Below are 14,272 nucleotides of genomic sequence, written 5' to 3'. Positions count from 1 at the left end.
CTCTCTCTCTCTCTCCCCCATTTCAACTCTGTACTGTCTAATAAAGCTTGAAAATGCCCAAAAATAATCTTTAAAAATATAAAATAATAATTTCACTATGTTTGAACATTTGACACTTCAAGCACTTACCAACTGTCACTTAAACTGTTCCTGGCACTTTCACAGTTTGTCTGATTTCATGCCATACTATTTTAATGAGAGTTTGAGTCCTTTCAACTTCCCTACTCTAACTGACAAATTAACTGCTTTCATAACGCTCATGCAAACTGACAACTTATAGGGCTGTATAGGGCCACTATTATGCAAAATTATGTTCTTTAATGTTTTTTTCAACATTCATTTGGGCCCCCGTTTGTAACTAGAGACTCCAAGAAGTATAAGAAAAAATCCCCCCTCTATCGAACTAAGCACACACCCAGATACCACTGATGTAAACCGACATTTTGATTCAGATCAGTTTCAGAAGAACTATGAGATTCTAAAATGTACTCCTTTCAACTTTCTTCCTTCAACTGACAAATTAACTGCTTTCATTGGGTATATGCAAACTGACAACGTATAGGGCTGTTGCATTTTTTCCTTCTACTTTTATATCTAATTGTATGGGTGTAATTGAATGACAATACATTAACCTTGACCTTGACAGCCACGCAGAAAGCCTTTTTCACTGTCTGTATATAGTGTCCACAGATCTCAGTATGAGTTGACCTGACCCATGTATTTCAAATCAAATCAAATCATCGTTATTAACATGTCACCTCTCTCAGCTTAATGGTTTCCGCCACACTTAACATTTTCTATGCGCCGAAAAAAATCCTTCTCATAAATTATCTTTCCCATTCTCTCTTTTACTGGCTCAATAAGGTCATCGCAAACGATTTTGAGGACATCCGTTTATTATAACCCGTTTATATTACTGGTATTCAGTGAAAAACTCCATTGCTGCCTGTCAGTCAAACTTAAGTGTTTAGGACAATCAAAGATATGGAGATGAGGTCATGTAGATGAAGGGCAAGGGTAATTATGAAGCTAGAAAAAGGCTTCTGACAAGATCAAGCCGTGCTAGCAGATGAAAACGACCCACTGGGATCGGAATCTGACGTCTGATTAATATGTCAAACAAGCCGCCGCGCACGCACGCACGCACGCACGCACGCACGCACGCACGCACGCATGCACGCACGCACGCACGCACACACACACACACACACACACACACAGGACGCACGGCGTTCAAGATTATTTTTTTTTCAGCTCTGGAAGAAATGAAGAGACCACTCCAAATGTTCAGTGTCTCTTGTTTTACTCTTTAGAGGCATATGTTTGAGTAGAATGAACATTTTGATTTTATACTATAAACTACTGACAACATTTCTACCAAATTCACAATGAAAATATTTTTTTATTTAGAGCATTTCCATTAAGTAAGGTAGAGATAAAGATTTTAGAAAAAAATCCAGACTGGTCTCTTAATTTTTATTCCGGGGCCGTATACTAGATATTTTCAAATCAATTACTAGATAAGTAATGTATAAATAGTGTATATGTTTTGCCATACCACCTAGTGCAAGCTTTATTTGTCTGTTTTCTGTAGTCGGTGAGATGAAGTAACATCCAGCTACGTTTTCAAGTGAATTGTTGTGGTACAGCGACCATGACTTTGCTCTTATCAGAAGGGACCGTGCCGACACAATTACACTGTAACTCTCTTTTATTTGACGTGCCGTGTGTGTGTGTGAGAGTTTGAGTGTGTGTGTGTGTGAGAGAGAGTTTGAGTGTGTGTGTGTGTGTGAGAGAGTTTGTGTGTGGGTGTGTGTGAGAGAGAGAGAGAGTGTGTGTGTGTGTGTGTGTGTGTGTGTGTGTGTGTGTGTGTGTGTGTGTGTGTGTGTGTGTGTGTGTGTGTGTGTGTGTGTGTGTGTGTGTGTGTGTGTGTGTGTGTGTGTGTGTGTGTGTGTGTGTGTGTGTGTGTGTGTGTGTGTGTGTGTGTGTGTGTGTGTGTGTGTGTGTGTGTGTGTGTGTGTGTGTGTGTGAGAGAGAGAGAGAGACTGTGTGTGTGTGTGAGAGAGTTTGTGTGTGGGTGTGTGTGAGAGAGTTTGAGTGTGTGTTTGTGTGTGAGAGAGAGTGTGTGTGTGAGAGAGTGTGTGTGTGTGTGTGAGAGAGTGTGTGTGTGTGTGTGTGTGTTTGTGTGTGAGAGAGAGAGACTGTGTGTGTGTGTGAGAGAGTTTGTGTGTGGGTGTGTGTGAGAGAGTTTGAGTGTGTGTTTGTGTGAGAGAGAGAGTGTGTGTGTGTGAGAGAGTGTGTGTGTGTGTGTGTGTGTGAGAGAGTGTGTGTGTGTGTGTTAGTGTGTGTGTGTGTTTCTTATAAAGGCAGAAGAAAGCTAAGTCAGTTCATGATAGTGTGTGTCCATGAATCACAGGCCCAGGGAATGATGTTGTGGTGACAGGAGGGTGAAGTGCAATGTCCATATTTTGAGCTTAAAATATGTCTTCCAGAAGGTCCTATATCATATCCAATGCAGGGGGATGGTGCGATATATTTTTTTATTTTATTTTATTTTGTATGGTCTTTTCTTTTATAATACAACACACTGAAACAATTTTTTTTTATAATAGAACATATATTAAAATTGAATAAATAAAATAAAAAAATAAAATATAAAAAGATAAAAAAAAAGGGTACATTTGTGTTTTATTTTCATCTGTAAGTGTGATACATCTTACTGTACATACAAGCTCTGTCTAAAGAGATTTATGTAAGGGATACTGTATAGTGAGGGGGGTCAATCTCAAGAAATAATTTAAAATGTACAGAAAGGCAAAGATTACAAACGAATGCAGCGCAAGGAGACACAAAAAACCCACTAGGCAGATTTAAAGCCTCCACCTAAATATATATATATTTTTTTTTTTAAGTTAAAGAGATCAGCGTTATCTCTAAAACGGTTAACACTAGCCTGACGCGCAAGGCAAAAGTTAAATTTTTTGATAAAGTTTGGTCCTATTGTTTTATAAATGCTTTTTTTTTAAATAAATATGTTAAAAAAAATTGTCCGCTACACGGTCGGAACTAACTTTGAGATTCATTACAGGAGATGCTTATGATACACACCATTGTGTTTTATATGAAAAGGTTGGGTGGTCCTCCCTTAAGGAGAGACGTGATGCACATTGGCATATTTTTATATATAAAGCTCTGACTGGAAAGCTACCACTCTATTTGACAGAAATGCTGCTTATTTCAGATGGGCTTTATCAAACCCGCTCAACTGACATGATCATGTTATATGTCCCCTATGCCCGGTCTGAGCTTGGTAAAACCGCTTTTAGCCTTAGTGCCCCTGACTCCTGGAACAGCCTACAACATACAATTAGAATAAATACACTCATAACTGTTAACCAATTTAAAATTATTATTTTGAATCAGCCCCTCTACACTTGTAACTGTTTTAATTAGGCTATTGTCTCTCATTCAATTGATCTGAATGTTTTAAATTGTTGTCTGTGTGTGTGTGTGTGTGTGTGTGTGTGTGTGTGTGTGTGTGTGTAAACTTATTATTATTGTTATGTATTCTCATTGTATATTGTGTATCTGTACAAACTCGACGTCATTGTAAAAGAGGGTCACCCCTCAATTGATCTTTCGAGGTTAAATAAAGGAAAATGAACTCCATAGCAAAGGTACAGTAGCTATGTTACTCTGAGGCAAAACTCACTCACGTCGTCTTGGCTAGAGTCCTTCCAGTCCTTTCCTTTAAAAGTGTGCCATTGTTTTTTGAAGCAGAAGTATGTAACTGTTTGTAGACGTCTGTCAGTAGATTGATGACAGGAAATTATCGATATCCGTAGGTCAGTGGTGTAGTCTACGTGATACGCAGGTATCCGCAGTATACCCACTAAGAAAGCTCCAGCATTTCCGTATGCCCACTAAGAAATGCGAAATGACACGTAACAAATTCGATAGTGACAGAACTCAACTGTCATACTTTCATTCATAAATTCAACCTGTGCGCTGTGTCCCTGTGGAAGTCGCAACGGACTTATAATAGATAAGCGGACCAGGCATTACCCCACGGCCCATTTCATTGCGAACGGTTGGGTAAAAGAAAGGGCGATGTCCAACCCGAAAATACTGGCAGCGCGACGCAACATTCAGCTCAGTAGTCCCCTCGGGAGACGCACACCGGGCTGTCGGAGCACACCAAAAGTGCGCAGGGACTTATTTTCTCCCAATGAGGAAAAAGTAATATTCTCAGTTTGCAACCGGTCTGAAATTCATATTAACTTTTGCGAGCACTTCAAGATCGGATCATCAGTGCAGTTTTCATAGGCTTAGTTGGCGATTGATTCACCCCGTCAACTCATGCACTGAGTAACATGACAGAAAACCAGAGCCGGCCCGAGGCATAAGCGAACTAAGCGGTTGCTTAGGGCCCCCGACCGCTTAGGGCCCCCGACTTCGCTTTCCTCATTGACTTCAGACTGACCAATCACACAATAGTTCTCGGACAAGCTGCGAGAAGAAAGTTCGGCCCGGGTGATGTGTCGAGAACAAGCTGCGAGAACAGCTAAACAAGAGCTGAGAGAAGAAAATTACGTCATTTTCTTCTCGCAGCTCTGTCACCGAGAACTTTGTTCTTTCTTCTCGCGGAGTATGTAACAGCCTTAACTGATCACGTCACGTTCAAGTCCATGCACAGTGTGTATTGAGTTTATTTAAAAACAAATGGAAATGGGGCTGCCTCAGTTGCCCATGCACTGTGTATAGTCTATAGCCTATTTCAGCCTCGTCTGTGGAAAAAAAGATAGCTGGACAACAGAGTTCTACTGCTTAGTTCCTCTCACTGCATTTAAATGCATTCACTGTATTACAGAGAAATATGTCCCATAAAAGAAAAAGAGCATCAAGCCCATCCCAGAGGACCCTGCATAATATTTTATTTTAAATTAATATTTTTATGGAAAATCCAAGTGTCTTTCTTCAATAGCTTCTAATTCATCCGACCCAGTGTCTCCAAATTCTTTGTTCACACAATTCTGCAGATTAAGCCTCTTAATTTTCCTCTCAAAGTGCACCAGATTCATGCATTTCACTTAAAAAAGGTAAAAAAAATCTCCCGGGGGGGCAAACCCCCGGACCCCCCTACAAGGGCCTAGAACAGACTTACTGATTTTTGTGTTTTTCTATTGTAGTGTCACCAGAGGGCGGGAAACAATGTATTTTAATATAAAAAAAATCTGGGGGAGACCCCCATACCCCCCCAATTTCATTTGGGAATAGAAATCCTAAACTCTGTGTTTCTAAAGGCAGGCTAAGGTGTAAAATGTTTTTTGCCTTTGCTGCAACTAAAACAACAAAATTGTAAACTAACCACGGTGTAAGCCATATGTTTATTGTACAAATGCTATGCTGCATATTCAAGAAAAGGCTAGGAAGGAATCATCACAGTATACCCACTACAAAAAACTAGACTACACCACTGCCGTAGGTCCATAGTAACAGTGAATTATCCTTAACAGCATAGGGCATTATTGAGACATAATTGCTCGTAGAATGCCGTGACTAACCAATCAGAACACAGCATTTACCAGTGCTAATGTAATAATGTTAGTTTTTTATTGTTGTGGACTCATCTCCACACTCAAGTAGGATTCGGCAGGTTTTCAACAGGAAGCCCAGGTGCTCAGCCAGATGCCTGTAATCCCCCCTGACTGCTGAAAAAAACACACACACACACACTCTCACTCACACTCTCTCACACACACACACACACACTGAAACTCAACATGAAAGTTTGTTGAACATGTGTTATACTCAGTGTGGATTGTGCTGCTCCGGGCTTTAGAATGAATCGATGTACGTGCTCTGCAAACAAAATATTTTGCCCACAGCTTGTCTGAATTGGATTTCTCTAACCTATAAATGTACTAGTATATGTATGAGTGATACTACTGTAACAATAAAAGTAAAAAAAAAAAAAGGCGAATTTCTATAAAATCCGGTCAAATCTGCAGGGGTCTTCATCCACACTTCAATTTCGCACAGAAAAATAAATGTATATACACGTCACTTGCCCTAGTTTTAAAGCTGGGGTATATGATTTCTGATTGGTCAAAGTTAACATGAGCTGTACACTTTGACCAATCAGAGCGAGGCTACGATTCTCTGTTCTTATTGGCTGTTGGGACTGTCCATTCACTTTGGCACGACTTTGTTGGTGTGTAGAGCGTGTCAGAGAGGGACCATAGGGGAGGGACCAAAGAGAACAAGTAGAGCGGTTGAGGTATTTGGATTTGAATTTCTATCCCAACTGCCTTTTTCTCCCCAAATCCTCCACCCCAGCTTTAACTGAAAGGGACGTATCATAATTCAATTCAATTCATTGTGTTTATTGTCATATGCACAATAAGAAACATGCTCTCAGTCATACAATGGAATTCTATGGTGGTCAGATGTAGCCAGTTTCACTTTAAACTTGAGAGTTTTAGTTCGCTTCAAAAATCTAGTTAAAGCTGGAGTGGAGAATTTGGGGAGAAAATAGCAGTTGGGATAGAGATTTGAATCCAAATACCTCAACCGCTCTACTTGTTCTCTTTGGTCCCTCCCCTATGGTCCCTCCCTGACACACTCTACACCAACAAAGTCGTGCCAAAGTGAATGGACAGTCCTAACAGCCAATAAGAACAGAGAATCATATTTCTTATTTTTTTTTTATAGAATCGGAGCCTCGCTCTGATTGGTCAAAGTGTACAGCTCATGTTAATTTTGACCAATCAGAAATCACATACCCCAGCTTTAATAAAGTTGCCTTGTAAGTTTGAGTTTTCCTAACTTTTCATTTTTAACCATGCAGGCAAAAGCTGCTCTGTACCACGTTATAAAATAAGAACGTCGATCTTTTCTGTAATGTAGGGATTGGGAAACCACCATCAATTTAGTCCCTTTTCTTGATAGACACATCAACAACTTCTTCACGGTAAAACAATGAAAACATAAAAAAAAAATGGCCCTCTTGAAGTGACAGCAAAGTGCTTTCAGTCGAAGTGTCTTCAATCTCGAGAACTGGTGCAATTTACCCAAACCCGTCAAACCCCTACCTCTAAAAATCGCTCACGTCTTATTTCTACCTACGGAGATAAGGCTGAATGAATCAGTAACCTCTTTTAAATCACTTCTTAAAACACATTTTTATAGACTTGCTTTTACGTGACGCCGTCTATTTATAATTTTTATTATTTTTGTTCTCTTCCTCAATGTCTTTTTACCCCTAGCACCTATTAATCTCAAATCAAATCAAATCAGTTTTATTTGCATAGCCCAAAATCACAAATACATTTGTCTCAGTGGTCTTTACATTTCATACAATATGATACAATATGACACCCTGCCCTTACACCCTTAGCTCGGCTGAGAAAAAACTCCCAGTAAAAAACCCTTTACCGGGATTAAAAAAAAATTGAAGAAATCTCAGGGAGAGTCGACAAAGTAAGGGATCCCTCTCCCAGGACGGACATACTGCAATAGATGTCATAAGTAGTTCTCGTTTGGTGTGTTGTTTGTATATACGAGTATGTGTATCTATCTTTTTGTATATGTGTTTTTTGATTAGTATGTCTTTATTTGATTGTACTTGCTCGAATGTATTTTTTCAAAGCACTTTGTAAACCATTGTTTTTAAAGGTGCTATATAACTAAAGATATTATTACCTCACACCTGAAGGAGTAGTTGTTATGCTCTGGGTTGGAAGGACATTGGACAAGATGAAAAAAAAAAAAAAAGCCTAGACGATGAAATTTTAAAAATATGAAATTGCAGAATCCTGAATGTCCCAAGTGAGGCCTTTTCAAATGTCAGTATCCCACCCACAACCTCGACAGACATATTTGGTGTAATATCGTCTCAGAAAAAAACACGGCAAGTTCACTGTCTGTTCTAGCCTTATATAACCTCACACACCTGCCTCCTCCTCATCTTAGCTTGTCATTTTTCACACACACACACACACACACACACACACACACACACACACACACACACACACACACACACACACACACACACACACACACACACACACAGTGGCTTGTCATTTTTCTTTTGTCTAGTAGAAGAAGATGAACTTTTATTACCTGCTCATATATTGCATCCAGCTCGCCTCACAGCGCTCAAGCACCACCTTTTGTCACTGTATTATTTTCCACACAATCCAACCCTTCACTTTTATGGCCCACAGAATTTGGCTGTAAACATAAAAAATTGAGTTATTTACACACAGAGACACCTTCTGGATATTAACCCTGTAGTGGAGTGAAAATAGTTGTTACTTAAAGCTGGGGTGGAGGATTTGGGGAGAAAATAGCAGTTGGGATAGAGATTCGAATCCAAATACCTCAACCGCTCCACTTGTTCTCTTTGGTCCCTCCCCTATGGTCCCTCCCTGACACGCTCTACACCAACAAAGTCGTGCCAAAGTGAATGGACAGTCCCAACAGCCAATAAGAACAGAGAATCGGAGCCTCACTCTGATTGGTCACACCTGTAGTGCAGTGAAAATAGTTGTTACTTAAAGCTGGTTTCAAATGTTATGGACCTTAAAAAATTGGTTATAATAATAATAATATCAATTCTACTTTTTTATTGTAAAGCACTTTCATTGTCACTTTTTGACTGAAAATATATATTTTTTTTTCATGTTGTTATAACGTAATTTCTACAATCTATACATTTCACTTATCTGGAATTTAAATGATTATGTTGGTTAACTTTTTTAGACAAGGCTACGTTGAAATATGTCTTTTTGCATATTAGACCACACTCCAGAGGGGGTCCTCACACAGGTTCAGCCATAGTACAGCGCCCCTGGAGAAGTTTGGGTTTAAGTGCCTTGCTCAAGGACACAATGGTAGAGATGGTGGGCACTGTAGATGTATTAGCACCCATCACTAGTTTTACTACTAACACCCTCCTGTCCGGTGCCGGGGATCCAACCAGAGACCTCATGGTTACTGGGAGGAGGAACCAGAGACCTCATGGTTACTGGGAGGAACCAGAGACCTCATGGTTTCTGGGAGAAGGAACCAGAGACCTCATGGTTACTGGGAGGAGGAACCAGAGACCTCATAGTTACTGGGAGGAACCAGATACCTCATGGTTACTGGGAGGAACCAGAGGACCTCATGGTTACTTGGAAGAGGAACCAGAGACCTCATGGTTACTGGGAGGAGGAACCAGAGACCTCATGGTTACTGGGAGGAGGAACCAGAGACCTCATGGTTACTGAGAGGAGGAACCAGAGACCTCATGGTTACTGGGAGGAGGAACCAGAGACCTCATGGTTACTTGGAGGAGGAACCAGAGACCTCATGGTTACTGGGAGGAGGAACCAGAGACCTCATGGTTACTGGGAGGAGGAACCAGAGACCTCATGGTTACTGGGAGGAGGAACCAGAGACCTCATGGTTACTGGGAGGAGGAACCAGAGACCTCATGGTTACTGGGAGGAACCAGAGACCTCATGGTTATTGGGAGGAGGAACCAGAGACCTCATGGTGACTGGGAGGAGGAACCAGAGACCTCATGGTTACTGGGAGGAGGAACCAGAGACCTCATGTTTACTGGGAGGAGGAACCAGAGACCTCATGGTTATTGGGAGGAGGAACCAGAGACCTCATGGTGACTGGGAGGAGGAACCAGAGACCATGCAAAAATAATCCTTCCTCGACCGCCAAATCAAGATATTCAGTTATAATGTTCATGAAACAAGATGAGAAATCCAATCAACAAAGCTTTGCCATATAAGGTGCTATTTTGATGTCAACAACCTTGAAACTCTCTCAACACCTAAACACTCTCTCTTGCCCCCAGAAGCTACACACAATATCTGAAAGTCTTTATTAAGAATCTAAGAAATTATTCTGTTGCTCTAATTCTTTTAATCTGTTATGTTAACACAGTTATGACCAATAAAAAGGCCCGAATCCAATATCTCACTAAGTTTCAAATGTGCCTTGGAAGAGAATATTGCATTAAGTTATATTAGTTTTTAATATATATTTCAGATGTTGATTAAAAAAGTCGCTGTAACAATTTTCACTCACTCACTCACTCACTCACTCACTCACTCACTCACTCACTCACTCAAAAAGGTGCTGTAACAATTTTAGTCTGTAAAAAATAATCAAAACTAGTGGGAATAACACATAACGCTATCAATGAAGCTAAAAATCACCCTTCGATAATGCTCTGGCAGACTTGGTTGGTAGGATACAATCATTAGTGCTTTTGGGTTCGCGCCAGAATCTTTTAATTTTTGTATTTGCTGTATTTCGGATGCCAAGCAGTAAGTACACAGTTAGCTGCTCCTATGGCTTTTAATTTCCCCTGGTCCTGGAAGGGGTATAACGTGTGCGTGTGCGTGCGTGCCTGTCTGTCTGTCTGTCTGTCTGTCTGTCTGTCTGTCTGTCTGTCTGTCTGTCTGTCTGTCTGTCTGTCTGTCTGTCTGTCTGTCTGTCTGTCTGTCTGTCTGTCTGTCTGTCTGTCTGTCTGTCTGTCTGTCTGTTTCTGTGTGTGTGTTTGTATAATAACGCTTAGAATGCACGCTCGCATTCAGCAAAAGCCTCATTCATTTTCAGTCCATTTTTCATATTTTTCTACAGAGCGCAGCCAAAAGAAGCCAAATTGTCCTCGGTCGTTGTTGCCAGCAGCTAGTTTCCACTGCTGCAGCTGCGGATAAAATGTTTGGCTCAAGGGCATCATGACCAATGTTGCTTTTTAGAATTCGGTGTGGCTGGAATTCAACCAGTAGCTTTGCACAACTATACACTTATATATAAGCCCCTGTAAACCCTAATCCACAAAATCCTTGTAACTATGTCACTTGGGGAGTTAGATGCATGATAGTAAGTAAGTCTGTCTGCCTGTCTGTCTGTCCGTCTGTCCGTCTGTCTGTCTGTCTGTCTGTCTGTCTGTCTGTGTGGGGAGTTAGTTTCATGATAGTAAAACATCTGAAAAGAGCTATGCATATGTATTCATACAAATTGAAGATATTGTCATTTAAGTTTGATCAACTGTACAGAAATTTGATTTAGATGAGACGGGCTATGCTATGTTTCATAAGAAACTATGGGGTATTTTGAACCAATCACAGCAGTTCTCTGCCTGAACATTCCATAAAAACAAGGACACTTGAAGATAGTTGATAGGACACACAGTCCTGTCAAACCGTCTAGACAGTAAAAAAGCTGTTTTCGTTATTTATTTTCAATATTTTTTTTGTTAAAGCTTATTGAGACAACCAGAACTTGATTTTATTAATCTTTTTATTCATTTTTTTTTGGGGGGGGGGGCATTTCCAAGCTTTATAAGATAGTACAGAGTTTAAATGGGGAGACAGGGAGGGGGGATGACCTGCAGTAAAGGTCCACGAGTCGGATTTGAACCCGCGACCACTGCAACGAAAACTGGAGCCGATATGGTACGCGCTCTATCCACTACGCCCCCTGAACTTGATTTTAGACCAGGTTTACAAAGGCATAAAAGCTGTTCAGATAGGCGTGTTTGAAAGGGTTCCCTTAAAAATAGTGTGAGCAACTGAAAGAAAAGAAAGAAAGAAAGAAAGAAAGAAAGAAAGAAAGAAAGAAAGAAAGAAAGAAAGAAGGAAAGAAAGAAGGAAACTGAAGAGCAATCTGATTTTGTCTCTGCCACTGATTGGCCCCGAGCGCAGGATGATACGAGGACATGCAGACGTGATTATCCTATCAAGAGATTCATTCATAATTTGAAACAACTGAAGGGTGGAGATGGTTATTCAGTCTTTCAGTTATTCAGTCTTTATAACCAGATGTTTTCTCAAGCTGTAGATAGAGAAAGTCTCTCTCTGTCTCTCTGTCTCTCTGTCTCTCTGTCTCTCTCTCTCTCTCTCTCTCTCTCTCTCTCTCTCTCTCTCTCTCTCTGCCTCCTGATGCACAAGACTGGGCAGATTATCAGGTTGGAGACTAACACGAGGAAAAGATGTATAAAACCACCTGGCAATTTACATAGCAATGAAACTGTGCAGAGTAGAATAGGGATGGTAGGATGGCCTAGAGGAAAGAGGGGCCGACCAGTAATCAAAAAAGGTTAATTTCGGGCGCTCCGGCGGTGTAGTGGATAGAGCGCGTACCATATCGGCTCCGGTCTTCGTTGCAGTGGTCGCGGGTTCAAATCCAACCCGTGGACCTTTACTGCAGATCATTCCCCCTCCCTCTCTCTCTCTCTCTCTCTCTCTCTCTCTCTCTGTCTCCCCAGTTCAACTCTGTACTGTCTAATAAAGCTTGAAAATGCCAAAAAATAATCTTTAATAAAAAGGATAAATGATAAATGTACTTGAATGTTCTTGTGTACAGAGACTAGTAATAACTTTTAGCACCTTGATATGTTTCATGCAACAGCTGACGCTTCTGAGGAAGACTGAAGGAAGTGAAGCCATGGAAACATGCCAAGGTACTAAATAAAGATCATACTAGTCTGTTCACAATAACAATCAAGTTAATCAATATGGAATGAATTGTCAGCTATTATTCAGTTAAAGGTGCTCCGAGGAACTTTCAGTTTGTGTTAATACTAGCGCCCCCTTTGGACAAAAGCAGGTAGTGTTTTTTACCACGCCAGCTGTTGTTCCTGGGTGAGCGTACAAAGCATGACATAGGCATTAAGAAAAACTATATAAAAATAGCATTCTTTGGCACTGATGGTCTCGTTTGCTGTTACATGTAGTTTATGATCATCAGAGGAACAATTAGACTGTTTCAGAAATATTTAAAAGTTCCTCGTAGCACCTTTTTAATAGTACAGGTTATTATGAAGTAAGTGTTTAGGAATTTCCATCACTAAAATATTTTTCTTTTCTTTCAAATCTTAGCTCCAGGCAACACTCACTCACTCACTCACTCACTCACTCACTCACTCACTCACTCACTCACTCACTCACTCACTCACTCACTCACTCACTCACTCACTCACTCACTCACTCACTCATTTTCTTTCAACCCCTAGCTGCCGGCATCAGAGCGGCTGACAGAATACTTGATCACCCTGGGAAGCAGTGCCATGTCGAGGTCCTTTCTCATCCGACACATTCTCTCTGAAATCAGCTCCGTGGCCGATCAACTGTGGCAGGCCTTCCAGGTAAGAGAGACACGCCCACACACTGCTGCCACACACACACTGAAGCAATGTAACACACTGTACGCAACACACTCACATACAGAAACACACACACACACACACACACATAGACACTGACCTGCACAGACAGACAGACAGACAGACAGACAGACATACAGACATACAGACAGACAGACAGACAGACAGACAGACAGACAGACAGACAGACAGACAGACAGACAGACAGACAGACAGACAGACACACACACACACACACACACACACACACACACATTACTGCTATTTCTAACAGTTCTTCTTCTTGCTCTTTTGGAACAAGGCAGTAGCTTGGTTTCCATCTAAAGTCAAGAGAAAAAATCATTGAAATGAAAGTGCGTTTCCATCCAGTGATTGGCGTGTGTGTGTGTATTTGGTGTGTGTGTGTGTGTGTGTGTGTGTGTGTTTGGTGTGTGTGTGTTTACACTACTGCTATCTGGAGACCAAGATATTATGCAAAGATTATGATGCAAACAGTGGCAGCAAGACCAAATACGACACAAACCAAACAGCCCTACCAACTGAGCTAAGGGCGCCCCCCCTCCCCCATCCCCATTTTCTGATGGGATACTTCGGAATTCAAATTGTGTGTAGTGTGTGAGTGTTTGTGTGAGCATTGTTTTTTGAGGCTACATAAGCACATTTTCGTTGTATGGTTTTACTGCACCATGACAAACATAGTATATTATCTACTTTCTTTCAAAGGTTTTTTTATTGAATGTTAGTAACAAAGAAATTGTAGCACGGCGAGTACACATTTTTTCCCCTTTTTTCACGAACATACCCCACCCACATCCCACCCTCACACCCAACACAAAACACACACCACAAGAAACAAAAATAATATGAAGAAAAAACAAAAAAAAAAACACATAAAGAAATAAAATTAAATCAGATAAAAGAGGGGAGGGGGTAGCTACTCTTCTATAGTTATTGTTGGTTTTTTAAAATAATTTAGGAAGGGGCGCCAAATTCTGTCAAATTTATTTAGTCGGATCCCTGGGTAGTGTAACGTATTTTCTCTAAATTCATACATGCCATAATGTCTCGAATCCAATGTGAGTGGGAAGGAGG

The 14,272-nt window shown here is 40.8% G+C and overlaps 1 protein-coding gene across 1 annotated transcript in view; it reads left to right on the top strand.

The window, feature by feature from the left end:
• The window catches only part of mei4 (meiosis-specific, MEI4 homolog), a gene marked incomplete at both ends in the record, with an annotated part of 64,144 nt that overhangs the window by 23,829 nt on the left and 26,043 nt on the right, over positions 1–14,272 (top strand). Inside the window, one exon of the mRNA XM_080047532.1 lies at positions 13,031–13,162. Coding sequence (XP_079903658.1) covers positions 13,031–13,162 — 132 coding nt within the window. The remainder of the gene's footprint in view (positions 1–13,030; positions 13,163–14,272) is intronic.

Source organism: Ammodytes marinus (assembly GCF_949987685.1).
Source record: "Ammodytes marinus genome assembly, chromosome: 19".
NCBI lineage: Eukaryota > Metazoa > Chordata > Actinopteri > Uranoscopiformes > Ammodytidae > Ammodytes > Ammodytes marinus.
This window is presented reverse-complemented; position numbering and strand designations above follow the sequence as displayed.